A 17444-nucleotide genomic window follows, 5' to 3' on the forward strand; every position below is an offset into this window, starting at 1 on the left:
GTCAGAAGGACCATAAATGGCCCAAGGGATGCGATTGTAGAGTTGATGAAAATCTCCTACTTATATTAGGTTTGCAATAGGAGATGTGAAGTAATTTTAAAGAACAGCTTGTCAAAAGGTATGTGGCCCAAATTCCGTTTACCTTTAAACTGAACGATCTGTGGACTATTGAAAAAAGGAGAATGCAGATAAGGACCATTTATGGTCCCCAGGGCGCCTCAAGGGTGAAGTGTGACTGTCGGCAGTCACACACAAGATGAACGGATGATTCATTAAGTCCTAATGATATAAAATGTAACTAAATGTAGTTTATTGAATAATACATCTTTCTAATCGTGTTTGTTCATTCAGCATTTCAGATCAGATATGTGTAGCATACAATATATCAACTTGAAGAAAACACAATTTGCAGAAACTTTCAGGTAACTTTATTTCCAACAGAGATACATATGGTTTATATTCTGCGTATTGATGTTTTATTAATGAATCCTAAAATATATAGATAGTTAGTGCCGACAGTGAAGCTGAGAATGTTCACAGATCAGGGCAGGAGGGAGAGACTGAAAGGCAACACTCGCACCACTCGTCTTGAGTCATTTGATCCACATTTGACTAAACCAGCAGTTTAGAGTAACTAAGTTCATCGAACTTCCATTATCATTTGGATCGTAGTAACACCCCAACTATGTAACGTTGAAACTTCTACAAAACGCATCGCACCATCCTGTCCAGCATCACGGGGAGCTGGAACTGACCCCTGATGACTTGTGGCAGAAGAGACTTTATTTGTACAGTTGCACCACCGTGGACTGGTCGCCAGTCAATCACGTCACACATAGACTACAGTATGGAGACAGACTGCACTCACACTCCCATCTGCTCAGAAGTCAAGTGAGTGAAGTATAGTACTGTAATAGTTTCCTTTTTTTCCTCTCAAAATGTTTGTGTGCAATTTTAGAAACCGTAAACAATGTTATATTACTCAGTTCAACTCTGCTAGAAAATGTAAGCAAATGCTTCAAGCTTTATTTCAAACTCATATATGTCGAAACAAGACGGGCTGCTGGATGGAGTTAGTTTATGAGTTTTTGTTTTTTTGTTTACATTTTTCCTATTCTCTTCATAATCAGCCATGATGACTTCCTGAAAAGTGGGACATCTCTGACCGAACTTTCAGTAAAACAAGTATGGGCACAGTCGGGGCAAAACAATGGAGAAAATGATTAGAGGGTTCATTTTCATAGAAGTTCATTTTAAATGCCTGGCCGGCACAACTGAAGGTACATTTGTTTGGACAAATATAATGACAACAAATGTACCTCATAAGAGTTTTATTTAAAAGCTGATAGAGCTATTTTTCATGGGTTTGTTGATAGAACCAAACTCACTTAAGTTCTTTCATCATAGCTTTGGCAAAATGGTGCTTTTAGGTATTGCATGTTTTCTTTTCCATCTGTTAGTCACAATACGTGACTACATACATTAAAATGAAAGAGAAATTGAAGAAAACAAGATTGTCGAAACTTTTTCCATGACTGTGAATATGTGTGGGGGTTTTTTTTGTTTGTTTTTTTTGGGCCGTCCAAGATCATTTATCAAAAATTTAAACGGTACATTCATCAGCCATCATATATGTATGATGTACTGCATCGTGTTCTTTGGCATTTCCGTTTAGCGACTTAATCTCGCAGAATTCACATGAATTTTCTCAAGGAATTGTAGTGTCCTAAGTTTTTCAGTATAGTCTTCAACTTGAAATGGGCAGTGTCATACAGTAGATGTAGACCATCCTCCGCGTGTTGCCTAGCGAGTATAAAATGTTAGTGACGTGCAAATAATACAGTCTCCTGTAACCCCCTGACGTGCAAGAAGCTCATTAGTCAAGGACAATATAACTTTCATCATCTTTATGGAAAAATAATATTCTCATATTAACAATACTTTAAATGCAGGGCATATTACAATATATAAATACATTGAGACTTTAGCCAATTCCAGTGGAGCGTTTCACAGCCCGGGTCCAGTTCGCGTTGCTTTTCTGCTGTCGCCGGGTTACTCTGCCGGCCATGACTTGTGGCTGCTGGTCGGGCTCCTTGGAGACGTTGGGCTTCCCTGAAACACAAAATGTCAAACAGGGTTTCCCAACCTTTAATGTGCCAAGGCATTGATTTTCCATGAGAAAAAAACTGACAGCACTCCACCTAACAAAATTGTCACAAAATGTACTGTACACCGAAATAGTGAAGATCTTGTCTCAGTTTACTCACAAATGTACTTAGTGTGTAATCTTGGCCTGTTTACTAAACCCAACTTTATTTATTGGGCATGTTACTTGTGTATGCATAGAGTTGCTGTGCATAAATAAATATCATACATAGCAATTTAACATGACAAAGTTTAAAACAATAAAAATCCAGTGAGAATTGATACATGATTTGTATGTGAGCCATGGGAAATAATCTAATTTCACATACAGTAATGAGTTTTCATTTACTACAAATAATGTTTACGTACCTGTACATGCAGAGGGTGAAAAGTGACAGGCAGAAAGAGTAAATGCTTTTGCACTACATAGCAGAAGGTACAATTAATCACCAGTTGCCTTTTATGCAAGTTATTTTGTTTAGTTGAACACAGGGCTAGACTGGGCACACAAAAAAAAAAAAATCTTTCTTGACATTTTTGGCTTTAGGGCGGCCCCTCATAATTAGTGGAGTGCAACTGACTAGTGATTTACGTTTGTGTTATCTGAAGGAATGTATTTTACTATTATCCCGGCCTGGCTGGATTTGACGGCTGTAGTTACATTTTCTAAAGTGGTAAATTGAAAACTTGGTTAAATTAATTAACAACTACAGTATCTGTGATTGTTGCACAATTTACAGCATCTCAAATAAGTGACTTGAATTTCTTTACACAGTTTATTGCAGCTTCTGCCATCTAATGGGAGAGCATTTCATTGTTCTGACATAGATAGGTGAACAAAAATATTTGTAATTAATCAATCGTTTTTTTTGGCCAAATTAAGTGAAATTGGATAATTTCCCATGACACCCCTGATGACCTCTCATGGAACGGCACCGTGTTGGGAATCACTAACCTGGTAACACTGCAGTGTATAAGTGGTACTGTAGTTAAAAAATAAAATTAAAAAAAGACTGCAAGAGCATGATGATGCCGAAAGGGGGCAGCACAGCACTGCACAATGGTTTATGTGTTCTAATAGACACTGAAAAGTAAGTATTCATGTTCGTTATTGCCTGAAATTTGCAAGATACGTGCTGTTACAACTTTGTATGTGGACAAACAGTATGCAAATGAAGAGGTGTACTTACCACAGAACACGGAGATTTTACATAGTTCATATGGGCGTAGAGCAGCACAGCAGTGTCGTTGTGAGACGCCTCCAGCGCGATGGACAGAGCGTTGCTGCCATCCTGCAGTCCAACGGGAGGAGAACAAAAAGATTAGCAAAGGCTGGAATAGATTCCAGCTGCCCTGCGACCTTCAGTTAGATATACAAAACGAACAATCACCTCTAAACTGCGCACTCTCTGCAACAAATGTCTAATTAAGACAACTTCAAAACCAAGAGTGACACCCGGTTACTCAAAAGGGCAACGTTGCTTTCAGTCTTGGTTTGTCATGTGGAGTTGGAGTTCCCCCCACCCTCAGTCCAGCTGTGCACAAATGAAACACAATCCAGCAGCAGCCAACTCATTCTGGCTCAACGTCAGTGCGGAAATGTCGGCTTGTCTGGACGTTTTTCCCCAAGCATCCTGACTAATCTTTTAAATCTTTTAATTTAAAAGGTTTCAAAATGTTTTTTTTTTTGTTTTTTTTTTTAAAGGATTTTGTCTTGATTCATTGGTTGGTTGAAAGGGTTGTTTAGTAAATCCTCAGTTTCATCAATGTCTAACTAATGCACATGATGTTAATCATGTGCATTCGTTAAGAGTTTTTGTTTTTTTTGTCACCTGTGGGTGCTTAAGTCCCTCACTGTGTGTCCTGTCACCAGCACAATTTGGGGTTGAGTAAAGACAGACAAAAAAGTGATCTGATCTTTCCTGGATGGAAATAAAAGCATCAAAAAAATAAACAAAACTAGAGGCGAGTGAATAAACTCCGACAAGCTGTTTACAGATGAAGCTGAATCACAGATGTGAACACGGTCACGTGGTTTTAGCTCTGATGCGGCAGTCGGCATGCTCGGAACAAGCACGCATTTGTCAGAGACACGACAATTTGGCTTTTGTTGTAAATTATTTCTGTTCAGTGCACAGCAGTAAGGAATTCTAAAGGAAATGTTCTTTGACAATAACCACTCGTTTGATTGGTATACTGTAAGTACATTTAAAAAATAATAATTGGGTTCTCGTTTTTTTCCTCCATGAAATGAACTATTGAAATGGTTTTCCATGATAGTCTAATCATTGAGAGGAGTGTAGTTGTATGGCTTGACGGGGGCAAGTAGCATTGAAGCGTTATAGAATTGCCGTTGATTGCGCGTGACTGAAGGCGTATCTCACATTATCAACGATGGAGATGTCGCAACCAGGCTGCTCCAGAAGGAGTTTGACAATCTCAGCTCGGCCGTGTTCGCTGGCACACATCAGCGCCGTGGAACCTTCGTCGTCCTGCACGTTGACGTCACCGCCGCACTCCAGAAGCGCCTCTACCATCTCCTGGCGGCCGTGACTCACAGCTAGCATCAGCGCCGTCTGACCTGCCTGCACAGAGAATAAGACATTTTATACACGTCGGGACTTTTAAAAAACTTTGACCCTACGCCGACCGCCATTGGGTCGACGAATAACACGCGCGTAACAATCAAGTCGAGCTAGGTCGCAAACCCCATCAAATAAAACAGCACATCTCTGTTTATACAATCCTGGATTATCACTGTGTCAAATGGTGGGAATGAGTGAAATTAAAAGTCAAACCAGAGTAGACAGTGTAGTTATGCTTGCAGCTATGTTTGGTTTTTGTTTGCCTACAGTGATTTAAGATAAGACAATGCTTGCTCTGCTAACACTGGTTAACTGAATCCAAAAACTGACCTTCCAAAAACAAGCATGCCTCTTTCACCCTGAAGGGTGTTGCTTCTTCTGTATCCAATTACTGATTTAGCATTAACTCATTCACTGCCATTGACAAATTTACTTGTCTTTTCACAGTCCAGCCATTCAATCCGAGGAACTTATCTATATATTTTTTCTTCACATTTTTTCAAACGTTAGGGTAAAAGGGGGTCTGAAAATGTCTGGCAGTGAATGATTTAAGAAGTGCTGTCGTGAAAGAATACAGATTGTTCTAAAAAGCCAAAAGCTCGTCATAAGTGGTTGATTCCCCTCTTAAATAGCAATTTTGTGAGCTCTCAAATGGAAAACTGTGTGTGGCTAATTAAAAGTGCATTATAAATAGCCTGTCAGCATAAAGTTTCTCTGCATGCGATGTCACTCCTCAGCGCAACAACAAGCATCCGTAATTGGATTTAAAGTCCGGATCGTGACGCCAGACGGTCTTATGACTTCCTATTGTGAGCGTCTCTGTTGCATGCAGTTCACAACCTGATTAAATCCTCCGAACAGATAAGACCACAAACATTCTCAATTGATTCATTTGTGACACTATGCTACACATATGTTTGATCACATTTAACCGACAGTGGAACCAATGGAACTTATGCTTGCCAAAGTTAAGTATTTCCCGTGGAAAGGTCACGTAGCATAACAGTTTCTGCTGTCAATATGTTAAAGGCTACTAGGCTGCCGTCTGACTGAAAAATAACCTCTGCCGTTAAATGTGTGATAACCTGGGCTTAAGGTGGGCATTCCGTCAGTACTGACGGAAGGTCCGACGGTTTGTCACTGACGGATGTCCGTTTTGCTGTGAATGACGACAAACTTTCAAAAAATGACGGACTAAGCACTGACGGAAGCGGGATTTCGTCCATCAGTGTAACCGTCGCTAACCGGGTCAAGTACCGACGGACCTCTCAGTCCCACCTCCGAACAATTAGCGATATTTGGAAACCTGAACTAGACTACCATATTTTCCGGACTATAAACTGCACCCTCTATTTAAAAAAATATATATGACAAAAACATATTTAAGCTGCACCTATCTATGTTGAAAAATTTGATATTTAATGCATTTACAGAACGATTTTGAACTGTAAATGTACGCTACATATACGTACCTGAACAGATTCTTTCCTAACAGTGCCTTTTAACACGGCACCAAGAGAAAATAAAGTACTCATCTTCATTTCACTGCCCGCTGCCACTCCAGTTTGTCAGTTAACTTCCACATATCACACAATTCATAACCTAGTGCATAGCGCCCTCGCCTGTTGAACTCCTTTACCTGCAGTCACATCCTGTTCATGCCAAATGTATTGTATTGAATTGTACTGTCATTACGGTTAGAGCGCCCCTAGCGGTGGAAGAAAAATGCACAATATAAGTCGCATGTTCAAAACCTAGGAAAAAACGTAGTGGCTTATAGTCCGGAAAACACGGTATACAGATACTCCTGGAGAGATTGGGATCTTGATGACAGATAATAATGCTATTCAACATGTCAAGTCACATGGTTCCAACACCGACTCCAGGAACCATGTTGGTGTTGTTTTGAACAAGGCTAAAATCAAGTGTAATAAATTAAGTTGCTAGTCACGTGCCTGGCTGGCCTTGGCGTTGACGTTGCCCTTGCTGAAGAGCTTCTTGACCACAGACATGTCGTCGTCCTCCTTGACAGTGGACAAAGCAGCCAACATGATGGCCGTGTAGCCCGCCTTGTTCTGCTTGTCCACACAGCACATGCCTGTAACAGGCAAATGTCTCGTCAATGCCATTGAGATAACAACAGCAAGCAATCTTATATACACTCAGAGATTCAGTGTAAAAACCCTGCCATTACAAATGAAATAGTCAGTGTTGTTGAAACTGTCAGAAGGCTATTAATTCAACAATAATACAGTATATGTTCAGTTGCAGTTTGCTGTGATGTAGAAATCCAACAGTTTCTCAATTTTGTACGTTTAGGACAGGTCAAAAAAAGAAGGAAAATATTGGTCTTGAATTTTAGCCATATTGAAGCCAATATCAGCCAAGTCCGGCCAGCGTGCCACATATTGCCTACTTCACTCTTATGTATGGCTCACCAAGTAATTACACCATGTGTGTGCTATTCCAGTTATTTGGAAAGCAGAATTTTTCATACAGGATTTCATTCAACTGCTCGAGTGCTTAATGAAGTGTCTGGGGAGTGTATAGCTTGTAGTACAACATTTGCTTGGAATATCATTGAGCTTTAGCCGACAACATAACAGGGCAGCCGCTAAGGAGAGCTGTGACCACTGACCAGTGTCCAGCAGCAGTTCCACCACCCCAAAGTTAGAGTGTGAGACACTGTAGTGCAGAGCGGTGTTGCCGTTGCCATCGGTCATGTTGACCACGTGCTCAAGCAGCAGAGCGGACACCTCGGAGAACGCCATCAGGTAGTCGGAAACCCGCGAAGGCTGAGCCGTTTTGGCGCTGGAAACGCGGAACCACTCGAGTTGGACCATGTGAGTGCTGGCCAGCTGCAAATACATTTGGCAACACAACTTTCTGAATGAGAATGGCATGTGAAAGCTTGGAATGTTTGAGTGTGCACGTGTGGATGGTTCCGAACGCCCAAACAACCCGCTGGGTGTTAAGAGAATCCCTCACTGTTAGCATCTGCTCAGTTCATTTCCCATTTCTGAATTTACTACCAAACCGACCCACTGGGTGTTAGCATCTGTCCAGTTCATTTCCCATTTCTGAATTTAATGTAATAAGTCTGAAGTGTTGAAGCTGGGAACAGAGTATGAAACACCGCTCACATAAACCTTCGGTCGTAACGACAGAAAGAAACTGAAAAAATTCAAAGAAGCAATGAAGGGACGCACCACTTCCTTACTCTTCAGTGTTTGGATGTCATCGTTGAGGTGATTCTTGAGAATTAGGCAAGCTTCGCGCATTTTGGAGCTCAGTTCAAACCTGAAACAAAACAGTTGTTAAATTGTTCATGAAAACATATGCCGTTGTTTTGACCAATTTCTTGTGAGCGATGCGTGACTCAAAACGGATACAACAGTGGAGTACGCACTTCTCTTTGATGCCGTCAGATGACCCGTTTGGTGCTCTCAGAATTTCCTCGTCAGTGTCGCTCTCATCCAGGTTGACGTTTCTTTCCTCCTCCGACGTCTCTTCCTCCAGATCCACTTCATCCTCCTCACTGCTGTCCAAGCAGTCCCCCTCTCCACTTTCTTCAGAGGAGCTTCCCGCTTCCTCTTCCTCTTCATCTTCCTCTTCCTCACTGGATGTCGATTCATACCTAATGAATATAAATACAATGAAACCTCTCAAATTCACGCTTGGCTTCTTTACTTTTTCAAGCAATGCCGCTAATATTAGTGGGGGAAAAAAAACATTATATTGTCATTCTTTATGCAATAGAATCAGGTATTGTAACTAGAACACCCACCCTCCATTTAAAATGCCAACAAACTGCAAGCTCTTCTTGCCTGTTGTCCGATTTTCACCATCTTTCCTCTTCATGATTGATTTCAGCATGCCTGTTTCTGTTCAAAACAAAATATGAAAGCATCATATATAATAAAAGTTCTAAGAATTCAACACTTTAAGACAAGACGTGTATGTTGAACAGACTTTTTGCTCAAAACATAGGCGTTTGTGTGGTACATTTGTTCAGGGGTAAAGTTACAGTTGGGTTTGAGGTGTAGTTCACTTGTCGTAGTTTATGGTGTTGTTACTTAAAGTGGAAGTCAAACCAAACACTTTTTTCCAGAATATGTTCTATGCAGGCCCACTAGTCAAAACATGGCATTCTGATTAATATTGCGTTTGTGAAATATGAGAAATCCGCCTGTTTTGAGCTGGCTCAGGGGGCGGCCATTTTGTCACTTCTGTCGACTGAAGATGACATTGAAGTTGCTCAGGGCTCAGATAACGACCGATCATGGCTCAGCATCAGAAAACCGAGCCGTGAGCCGTGATTGGTCTTTATCTGAGCCCTGAGCAACTTCAGTCGACAGAAGTGACAAAATGGCTGCCCCCTGAGATGGCTAAAAGTGGGTGCATTTTGCTTCTTAACTTATATTTCATATTAATCATATTTCTTTGTTTCAACTAGTGGGCCTGCATAGAACATATTCTGAAAAAAATATGTTTTGGGTTGACTTCCACTTTAAGGTAGCGACAATTCACTGAGCAATTAAAAAAAAAAAACAGTGACCTTACTGAGGACAAGCGACGTTGAGAATGGACACGTTTGCTTTAGCATGTAAAGTCATATATCGTCTGGTAGCAGCATGTCTTTTCACTGCGTGAATGAGGATCATTTGCTCCAGACGTCCCCTCAAAGTGCACTTGGCTATTTGCTGGAGTATTGTAGTCTGATCAAGTATGCATAAACAATTAAGTTGTCAACTTCACACTCCATGCGGTTTTAAGTAGAGCTATTTTAATTACTAACTTTTCTGTTTACATTTTTGTGACCAACAAGAGAAGAGTGCAATCTCTCGTGGTGTGCTCTAATGCATTTTGGTTCGCTTACATTTATTTTTTTCTGGGTGAAAATAAACAGAACTATCTGGGTAACAGAACACGTTTACAAACCCATCAACTGCAAAAATAATTCCAGTAATGTTAAGGTACCCGTCTTGATGTTGTCGGGTGTCGTTATGGCCACTTGGCCTTCCTCTCCCGCCTCAGACATATCGACTGCCTCTTCTGGAAAGATCTTATAATCATTTATGGTCAACTGTCTCTTCTTTAACACAGTAACTTTCTGCTCTTCAGTCTTGTCATCAAGCATGTTCTCGTACTGGCAACCAACGGTGGCCGTTACAACGGATACCGGTTCTTCTGATGTCGTTGTAGCATCAGTTTGGACTCCTTGCTCGATCAGGTCTGCTGGAACGCTCTTACCCACACACACATCCATCACGGCTGGGCAGCACAAAACGGCGACGTCTTTTAGGGTACAGCATGTAGTCTCGATCTGGGCATCCTTAGCATGCGGTTTGGCAAGAACTCCCTTGTCAAACGTGACTTTGAATGCCATCTCCTCAATCTGTGCTCGGAGGGTTCCCAGATCTTTGTCCGCCGAGCTCAGCTGGCTCTCTAGACTCGTGATGGACTCCTGCTGGAATTTAATGGTGTCCTGTAAGGTGTCCATCTCACGTTGCGCCTCAGACGTCATCCCAAGGAGTGACTCCATAACCCAAACCTCAGCCTCCCCTGTCTCTGCTCTGACCTGAGTTCCTTCCTCACGAAGCACAGGCTTTTCAGTTCCCGTGCCCTTCTCACAAACTTGGAGCTCAGTTCCCGCAGCGGCATCTTTCACGCTGTGCCTGTAATAGAAAACAACTGAGTCGATGGGCTGATCATCTCCCACAGCCACCGATTTCTTGTCAACAGATGGCTTGCCAGGAGCCTTCAATACAACTTTGGATGGAAATTCTGCAACACATTCGTCCTTCCCTTCAAACTTCGCAGCAAGCTTTTTCAGTTCCTCAGATTTTCCATGGCCTTTGTGACCAGGTGAGGCTGGGCAACCTAATCGACTCTGGACATTAGGGCAGGATTGGGGGGACTCTGCGGTCTGGGTAGAGGATTCTACCAGCTGCGGCTGAGGCATCACATCCATGGTTGCTTTCTTCTCCTGAAGTGCTAACAACAGCATGTCTTTCTCAACACGAAGCTCAGCCACCTCTTTTTCGAGAGCCGGAACACCCTTAACTCGCTCCTCCATCTCCTTCAGTTGTTTCAAGGCTGTAGCCATCTGCTCTCTAACTGTCTGCAGTTGGCTGGGAGGCACTGGGGTCACAGCGGTGCCAGCAGCAGGAGTGTTGAGTCCAGAGGTTTGAGGACTAGGTTTAGTCCAGCTGCTCTGCGGAAGCTGAGTTGACGCAGAGGTGGACAGCTGCTTGGGAGGATCCGCAAGCTGGAATCGAGCGCCATTGTGATGACTCTGTTCCTGCTGTAGCCGCCGGCTGGTCTCGAGGAGAGTTCGCTCAACGCGAGGGTTGCGTTGTGGTGGAGGGGGTGGGACTTTGGCACCGGCAGACGGTGGGGGGACACCGAAGAGGGCCACGGGGGATAGAGAAAGCACTTCACAGGGTGCAGAGCCAAGGCGGTTTCTTGGCGGTGGAAGGGGAGGCACCCTGCCATCCTCACTAGCAGGAGAGGAAAGAGACTCTGTGGAAGTCCAGCCACCGGTGCGCCCCCCCACACATCTCTGAGAGGTTTTGAGCCCTCGTCCGGAACGACGAGATGTGGCAGCTGCCCTGCGGATATTATGGCCACTTTCTATCTCTTCCACATATTTCAGGAAGTCCAGATCGAGCTGGAAGCCATAAGGCGTTTGGACAGAGTAAGACGCCGGCTGGTCAACTTGCTCTTGATTGGAGTAGAGAAAGGGTGAGGCCAAATCTGGAAGGAAGATTGGACATGTGATTGAGCCCAATGGCAGACGCTAAAACTCTTTCATACACACAAAAAGCTCTTTCACACACACAAAAAAAACAAAAACATTTGCTACGCCATAATGAGATCCAAAACTAAACTAATACAGTTAATACGACTACTACAGATGTTTTATCAATTGTAATCGGTGAATTAGTATGATTTTGATCTCTAATTTTGCCCTTCTCAATTTTGCCCTATTCGTTTCTCTAGCCACCCTCTGCAGGAAGTACACTTGATCCGCTTATGATCTTATTTTGTTACGAGCCAACAAATTAATAGTTCTAATGAAAATAGCTTCTTTCATTTATTGTGTTGTTAATTCTCCATTATGTTTTCAAGTGTATGACTAACAGCGGTTAACTTCTGTTCACAATTACATGGCGGTTAAGAATGTTATTATGTTGTTTCATGTATCAACCCATTAAAGCCTGAAGCCCCTCGTGAGACATCCCTCTAAAACATACGGTTGTCTTTGGAGTCACCCTTGAAAACCTGACATGTTTGCGGAACTTCAACACCTGCAAAATAATTAATATCTCAGCCCCTGTAGCAGACATAATTCCAAAAGAATTTGAGAGCTTAGACGTGTGGCTTTCACACAGGCCCGGGTTTATTCATTTTTACAGTTTCAATCAAAGATGCAAGTGAAGCACTATTTTAATTTTTTTTTTTTTTTTTTTTTTTTTAAAATCGAGTGGTTATTACCACGCTGTATTCTCTTACAAAGACGTTGAAATCTTTACCATATATCACAGTTGGCTGGTTTCACGGCCTTAAAATCCGCAAGTGCGTCGTCTGTATCACTGCCGTGACTTGTATCAGAGCTCCCGCGAACGACTGTGCCGCCATTACTCCTCGAAAAAATTCCGGATATCCTCCGACAACTCACGACACGTCACATATATATTCTGATGCATTACATTTGCTAAGAGACCGAGAATTGGATTAAAAAAAGAAAATGACGTATACGCTCTACCGGCTTTAAAGGGAGAAACGCGCAACAGCGCTCCCGGCTCGAGTGGTATAAACACGGTTATGCGCTCCCGTCCTTAACGGCTTAACCTGAGAAAGAATCATTTCTATTTACAGGTGAATGAGGAAGAGATTTTGATTGTTTTATTCTACTGAAGAACATGCTCTGATTAACTTACCAGGCAGTTTTGGGTTAACTTGCACTGACTGAGTCATCTTTCAGGTGGAGGGCCTTTCAGCACGGTACAGCCTCAAACAACACCTGGCTAAGAAAACATATAGAGACAGGATTGCATTTGTCATCAGTGACAAGGAAGCAAAACTGATGTCATGTCCAAAGCACTCCCCTACTTACTTTGATTTATAGGAAAAAAATGCCGCTTCCAAGGCAAACACGCTCTCTTCCTACTTACTGTAAATTTTACAGTACACGTCATCATGACCATCAAATGTTAACTGTTCTATCCACATTTTATTATACAGGGAACCTGTAAAGTAAAATGAAACCAAACTACTCAGCAAAATCCAAAGAAGTCTGTGTTTTCATAAAGCTCCTTTCTTCCATGTTGTATGACCACCTGCTACTGAATGCAAACAAATTCATCAGAGGGATAGAATGTTTTGTTAACTCCCATTTCAGCTGTTTCCTTTTCAACACTAGTACATCACCTAATACAGTACGTCAATCTTTTGACCTCTTACTTGGGTGTTCTTTGTGCCGTCGGACACAATAGCATTCCACTGCAGGTATCGATGCATGGTATAGGCAGTGCTGAGCATGGCTGTTGTCAAATGCAAACTGATGGCTAATGTTTCCCGACTCACCTCGCTCAGGCCAAATGTAGAATTCATGCAGCTAGAGTCCAGGCCAGGCTAGTTCCCACTGCTCTGCTCAACAGCCCTACAAAAGAAGGAAAGGCTGAGTCAGTGATGGCAAAATACGACCAAAAGGCTCATTTAACTGTTTGTCCAATGTTGGAATAAGTGAGTTAAAAAAAAAAAATTACTGTTATTATTACGGTACTATTTTATTTTAAGTTTAATAAAACATTAGGAGAAAATATCACGACCCTAGATTTCTTCAGCAAGCTTCTTCCCCCTGCATGTCACGTGACTCCTTTTTCTGGTGACTGACATCTGACCAGAGTGAGAAAAAAAATGTGGCTAATGCTAATGGTAGTTCTGCTCAATCAAGTGCAACACACCTGATTCAAATGATCAGGATTGTTCTCTTTGGTTCTGCAGCCATCTCTGATTATCTGATCATTTGAATCAGATGTGTTGCAGCAGGGAGAGATGGAAAACAGGCAGGACAGTGGACCTTGAGGAACAGGATTGAAGACCCTTGCTCAATGGCAACATTTTGGCTGCCTCACACTAGAGATGGAACTCACATAGTGAACATCACCCAGACTAATTGCCATAAGCGCTTAAAAAGAACTTCCCCAAGTCACGTTCAACGTGTTAATGCCTCTTCGAAGACTAAACTCTACTCTGACTATATAAAATAAATGATACTTTATTAAATATATTTTTATAAATATATGATAGTATTATTAAAAAGATACATTTTCTTTATAAATAAATGTGTATATGTGTAATATTATGTTTATTTTTTATTATTATTAATGTTTATATATGTATATGTATTTATTTAAAAAAAAAAAAAAAAAATCGAACTAAGTGAGAAATGAAGTGATGATAGAATCTTATCGTTACAGCCTTAATTGTCTTTCAATGGTCGAAACACGAGCCAGATTTTAGGGCTGGTGTTCCAAACCGTACTATGACCGGCTGAACTAGACTGTAATGTGTAGTTGTTTGGGATACGTTTCAATGACAGAGAAGCATGCGTTACAGTAAAGTATTGTTGTGCATTCACCAATCAGCACCTTGACAAGGAGATAGAACATGACAAATAATGACAAAATGCCCCATTTATGACGACATGTGGAGTTCCTCATTCAGAAGCATCTCACACACAGAACCTTAAGTACATGCAGTCATTCATTTAGCTTCAAACACACACACACACACACACACACACCCACAGATGTGTTTCCTCATAGCCTCAGGCACATTCCTACAACCTGCTGTTGAAACACGCCAGTCGTCCTTGTATCTGACTGACGTCTGATAATACACACACAGCTGTCAACTCAGACAGTTTATTGTCAACGTAAAAGCCACAAAGCCCACAGAAGACAAGACACTCAAAAAGGTTTAATGGGCAATGTTGGATGGTTGATTAATTCATAAATACTCCCCAGAGGACAAGGAAAACAATAAAACATGTTGTAAATTCTGGCAGTCTCTGCACACTATCGTCTTATCAGCTACTGACTGTTCCTACTCAGTGTGTTGGTCTGTTTCTTGTCTCAGTACAGAGCACAAGAAACAAGACACGCACACACAATTTTCAACAGTGAGACCTCAGGCCATGTGTTTTGGTGCAAACCAGACAGAAGCAATTAATTGTACTACATTCGTTTCAACTCGTGCTTTAGCTTTGTTTACTTGTTTGTTTTTCCACTAAGTGCACCGGCAATTACATCACATCCAGAGATTTTAAATCACAAACATGCTTGAAGACTTCCACTGATTCTTCAAGCAGTAACCGTTGTATCTAACTGGGTCAGATTCATGGAACTTGTTAGTTCATTGGTGCCACAAATTGCTTAAGTGTGAGACTATCATAGCAGGGACATACGAAAATACACCATTGCTATTGAACAACCTCAAAGAAATGTCAATGTGGCTGCAACTGTTTTTTGGCCATAATTCCAAAAAGTATGTTTGCAAGGCGGTGGCAGCATCGCGCTTTGGGGCTGTTGCTGCTCACCTTGTGTTAGGACCATCGTTAAGGGGGATGAGGGGAATTACGAGCCGTTCCAACCCATCATCAATGTTAGCACAAAGTCGTCAGGCTTCTGCCTGAAAGTTGAAGAAGAACAACTTCATCTTTCAGCATGACACTGACATAAAGCACAAACAAAATCAGCAAAAGCTGGCTTTAGCAGAAGATGATGAAGGTTTTGGATTGGCCCAGCAAGAGTCCAGACCCGAATGCAATTGTACATATCTGGGGTGATTTGAAGAAGATTGTCCAATGGAGATGCCAAAAATCTGACAGATGCGGAGAGTGGGTAAATAGTGCCACATGAAGATGTGGTGTACTGATAGACTCCGACCCAACAAGACTGAATGCTGTTGTTAGTTTGAGGGTGTGCATATTTATGCAAGTTATTGTATATATTTAGTATTCTTTTTGCTCTCAAAGACTTCCAATGTTTTTCCCCCCAGTGAGTTGTACAGATTATTTAATGGTGGAAAGTTTTGAAATAATACCTTAGTCTTTTTTTTTTGTTTGTTTTATATCACAAATCTGGTATTTGAGCCGGGTTGTGCTGACTTTTTCTCACTGTACAGTAATAAGCACTCCGTCAATAACAATACAACTTCATGTTAAAATGTCAAGACAAATTTCATTTCCCATTCATCTTCAAAGACATCAATTTTATTGGAAAGAAAAAAAAAATCCCCAAATAAAAGCTTCCATTTTTCTTTAATTCTGCTCCAAATGTTGCTTGTTGATTTACGTTCACTTTTTGCCCTCATCAACAAGTGACATTGATTGCATTGAAGAATTTTCTTTTCTCACCAGCGCACACTCTTCCCCCTCCTCATCTCACATGACTGTTGTTACTCTTCACACACACACGCACACAAATAAACTCCTGTCTGATTTTAATGAGAGGCAGCAAATTACAGAGTGCATGGTGAAGCTACATTTTTTCCCTCGACACCCTGAGCTGTGAGCAGTTGAAACCCACACACAATTGTACACTCACATTTGCTGGACAGCCCAAATTAAGCCAACTTTTTTTTTTTTAAATATATACCGGTAGGCAGTACACACAAAAATTTGCATTTTTTTTTTAAATAAAAGAAAACACTTTTAGTCTTTTCAACATGTAGTTTCAATTAGCTCAACTATGTAGATTTCCAATCATGGTATTTTTTAGGGATGGGCATAGTAACCGATTTGTTGGTTGATTGTTAGTTGCGAAATTCTGTTGATTATGCAAAATTTATCGCTGTAATTGTTTCTTGAAACAATTGAGGCAGATGTATATGAAAGTGCAGTACTTGGTTAGGACCAGCAGAGGTCCTGCTGACAAACAGGTTGATTTATAAAAAGAGTTTCGTCTGCAAAAATGGTTGCAAACTTGATAGCTCAACTGCTGTGGAAGATGATACCAAATGCGCTAAATTGCCACGCAATATATTTTGTCCATTCTGGGAGGAGCAGAAGCAAACGGGGATGAATCGTAGTGGATTAGTTTGCATCTTTAAATACAGACGTCTAAAGTCCTACTGTAGATACACCAATACGACGTCAGAGGTCGTAAAGTGTCGTGGCGTCTGATTGGTGTAGTGACCACCGTCACACCCGTCAGGAGGCGTCTGGTGGGCGTTTCAGCATGTTGAATCCTTGTTGTGAGTCGTGACATTTGGTCACGCTGATTGGCTGTTAGCTAGCAAATCAGCGCTCAGAGCACCAACGGGAAGTGACAAATGCGGAAAAACAGTGAGCACGCCTCAGCTGCCTTAATCTTCTTACAAGGACAAGAGTGAGGGTTGCCAATTTAAGTATTTCACAATACCTTGTCAAGAACGTGAGGTTTTACTTTGCGTGGGAGTTCATCGTGAGCGAAGAATATAGCTGAATGCATTGTTTACGTTTTTATAAACCGACCCCGGCCAATAGCTTTCCGGTTGAATTTTTCTAACAATGCGAAACAGTGACTACTGCCGCCGATGGCAGTGGTGTATTTTTCCAGCGTGATGTGCCAACAGCCGGCCTGACGCCACAGGGGGTAAGCGTCGGTCACAGTTGGCCAACGTCGGATTGGTCTATCTAGGCCTTAAAAGGCAGGGGCAAAC

The 17444-nt window shown here is 41.7% G+C and overlaps 1 protein-coding gene across 1 annotated transcript in view; it reads right to left on the bottom strand.

Moving 5' to 3' along the window:
• Positions 1-411: 411 nt before the first annotated feature.
• Positions 412-17444, bottom strand: part of kank3 (KN motif and ankyrin repeat domains 3) — a 32054-nt gene continuing 15021 nt past the window's right edge. Inside the window, exons 2-12 of the mRNA XM_086048243.1 lie at positions 13323-13398; positions 12677-12763; positions 9711-11489; positions 8518-8614; positions 8140-8367; positions 7940-8030; positions 7369-7588; positions 6682-6828; positions 4530-4726; positions 3336-3437; positions 412-2112 (exon numbers count right to left, since the gene is read on the bottom strand). Coding sequence (XP_085904369.1) covers positions 2053-2112; positions 3336-3437; positions 4530-4726; positions 6682-6828; positions 7369-7588; positions 7940-8030; positions 8140-8367; positions 8518-8614; positions 9711-11489; positions 12677-12713 — 2958 coding nt within the window. The 5' untranslated portion in view covers positions 12714-12763; positions 13323-13398 and the 3' untranslated portion in view covers positions 412-2052. The remainder of the gene's footprint in view (positions 2113-3335; positions 3438-4529; positions 4727-6681; positions 6829-7368; positions 7589-7939; positions 8031-8139; positions 8368-8517; positions 8615-9710; positions 11490-12676; positions 12764-13322; positions 13399-17444) is intronic.

This window comes from Filicampus tigris, chromosome 12 (genome assembly GCF_054856515.1).
Source record: "Filicampus tigris isolate MCC_2025a chromosome 12, RoL_Ftig_1.0, whole genome shotgun sequence".
Lineage (NCBI taxonomy): Eukaryota > Metazoa > Chordata > Actinopteri > Syngnathiformes > Syngnathidae > Filicampus > Filicampus tigris.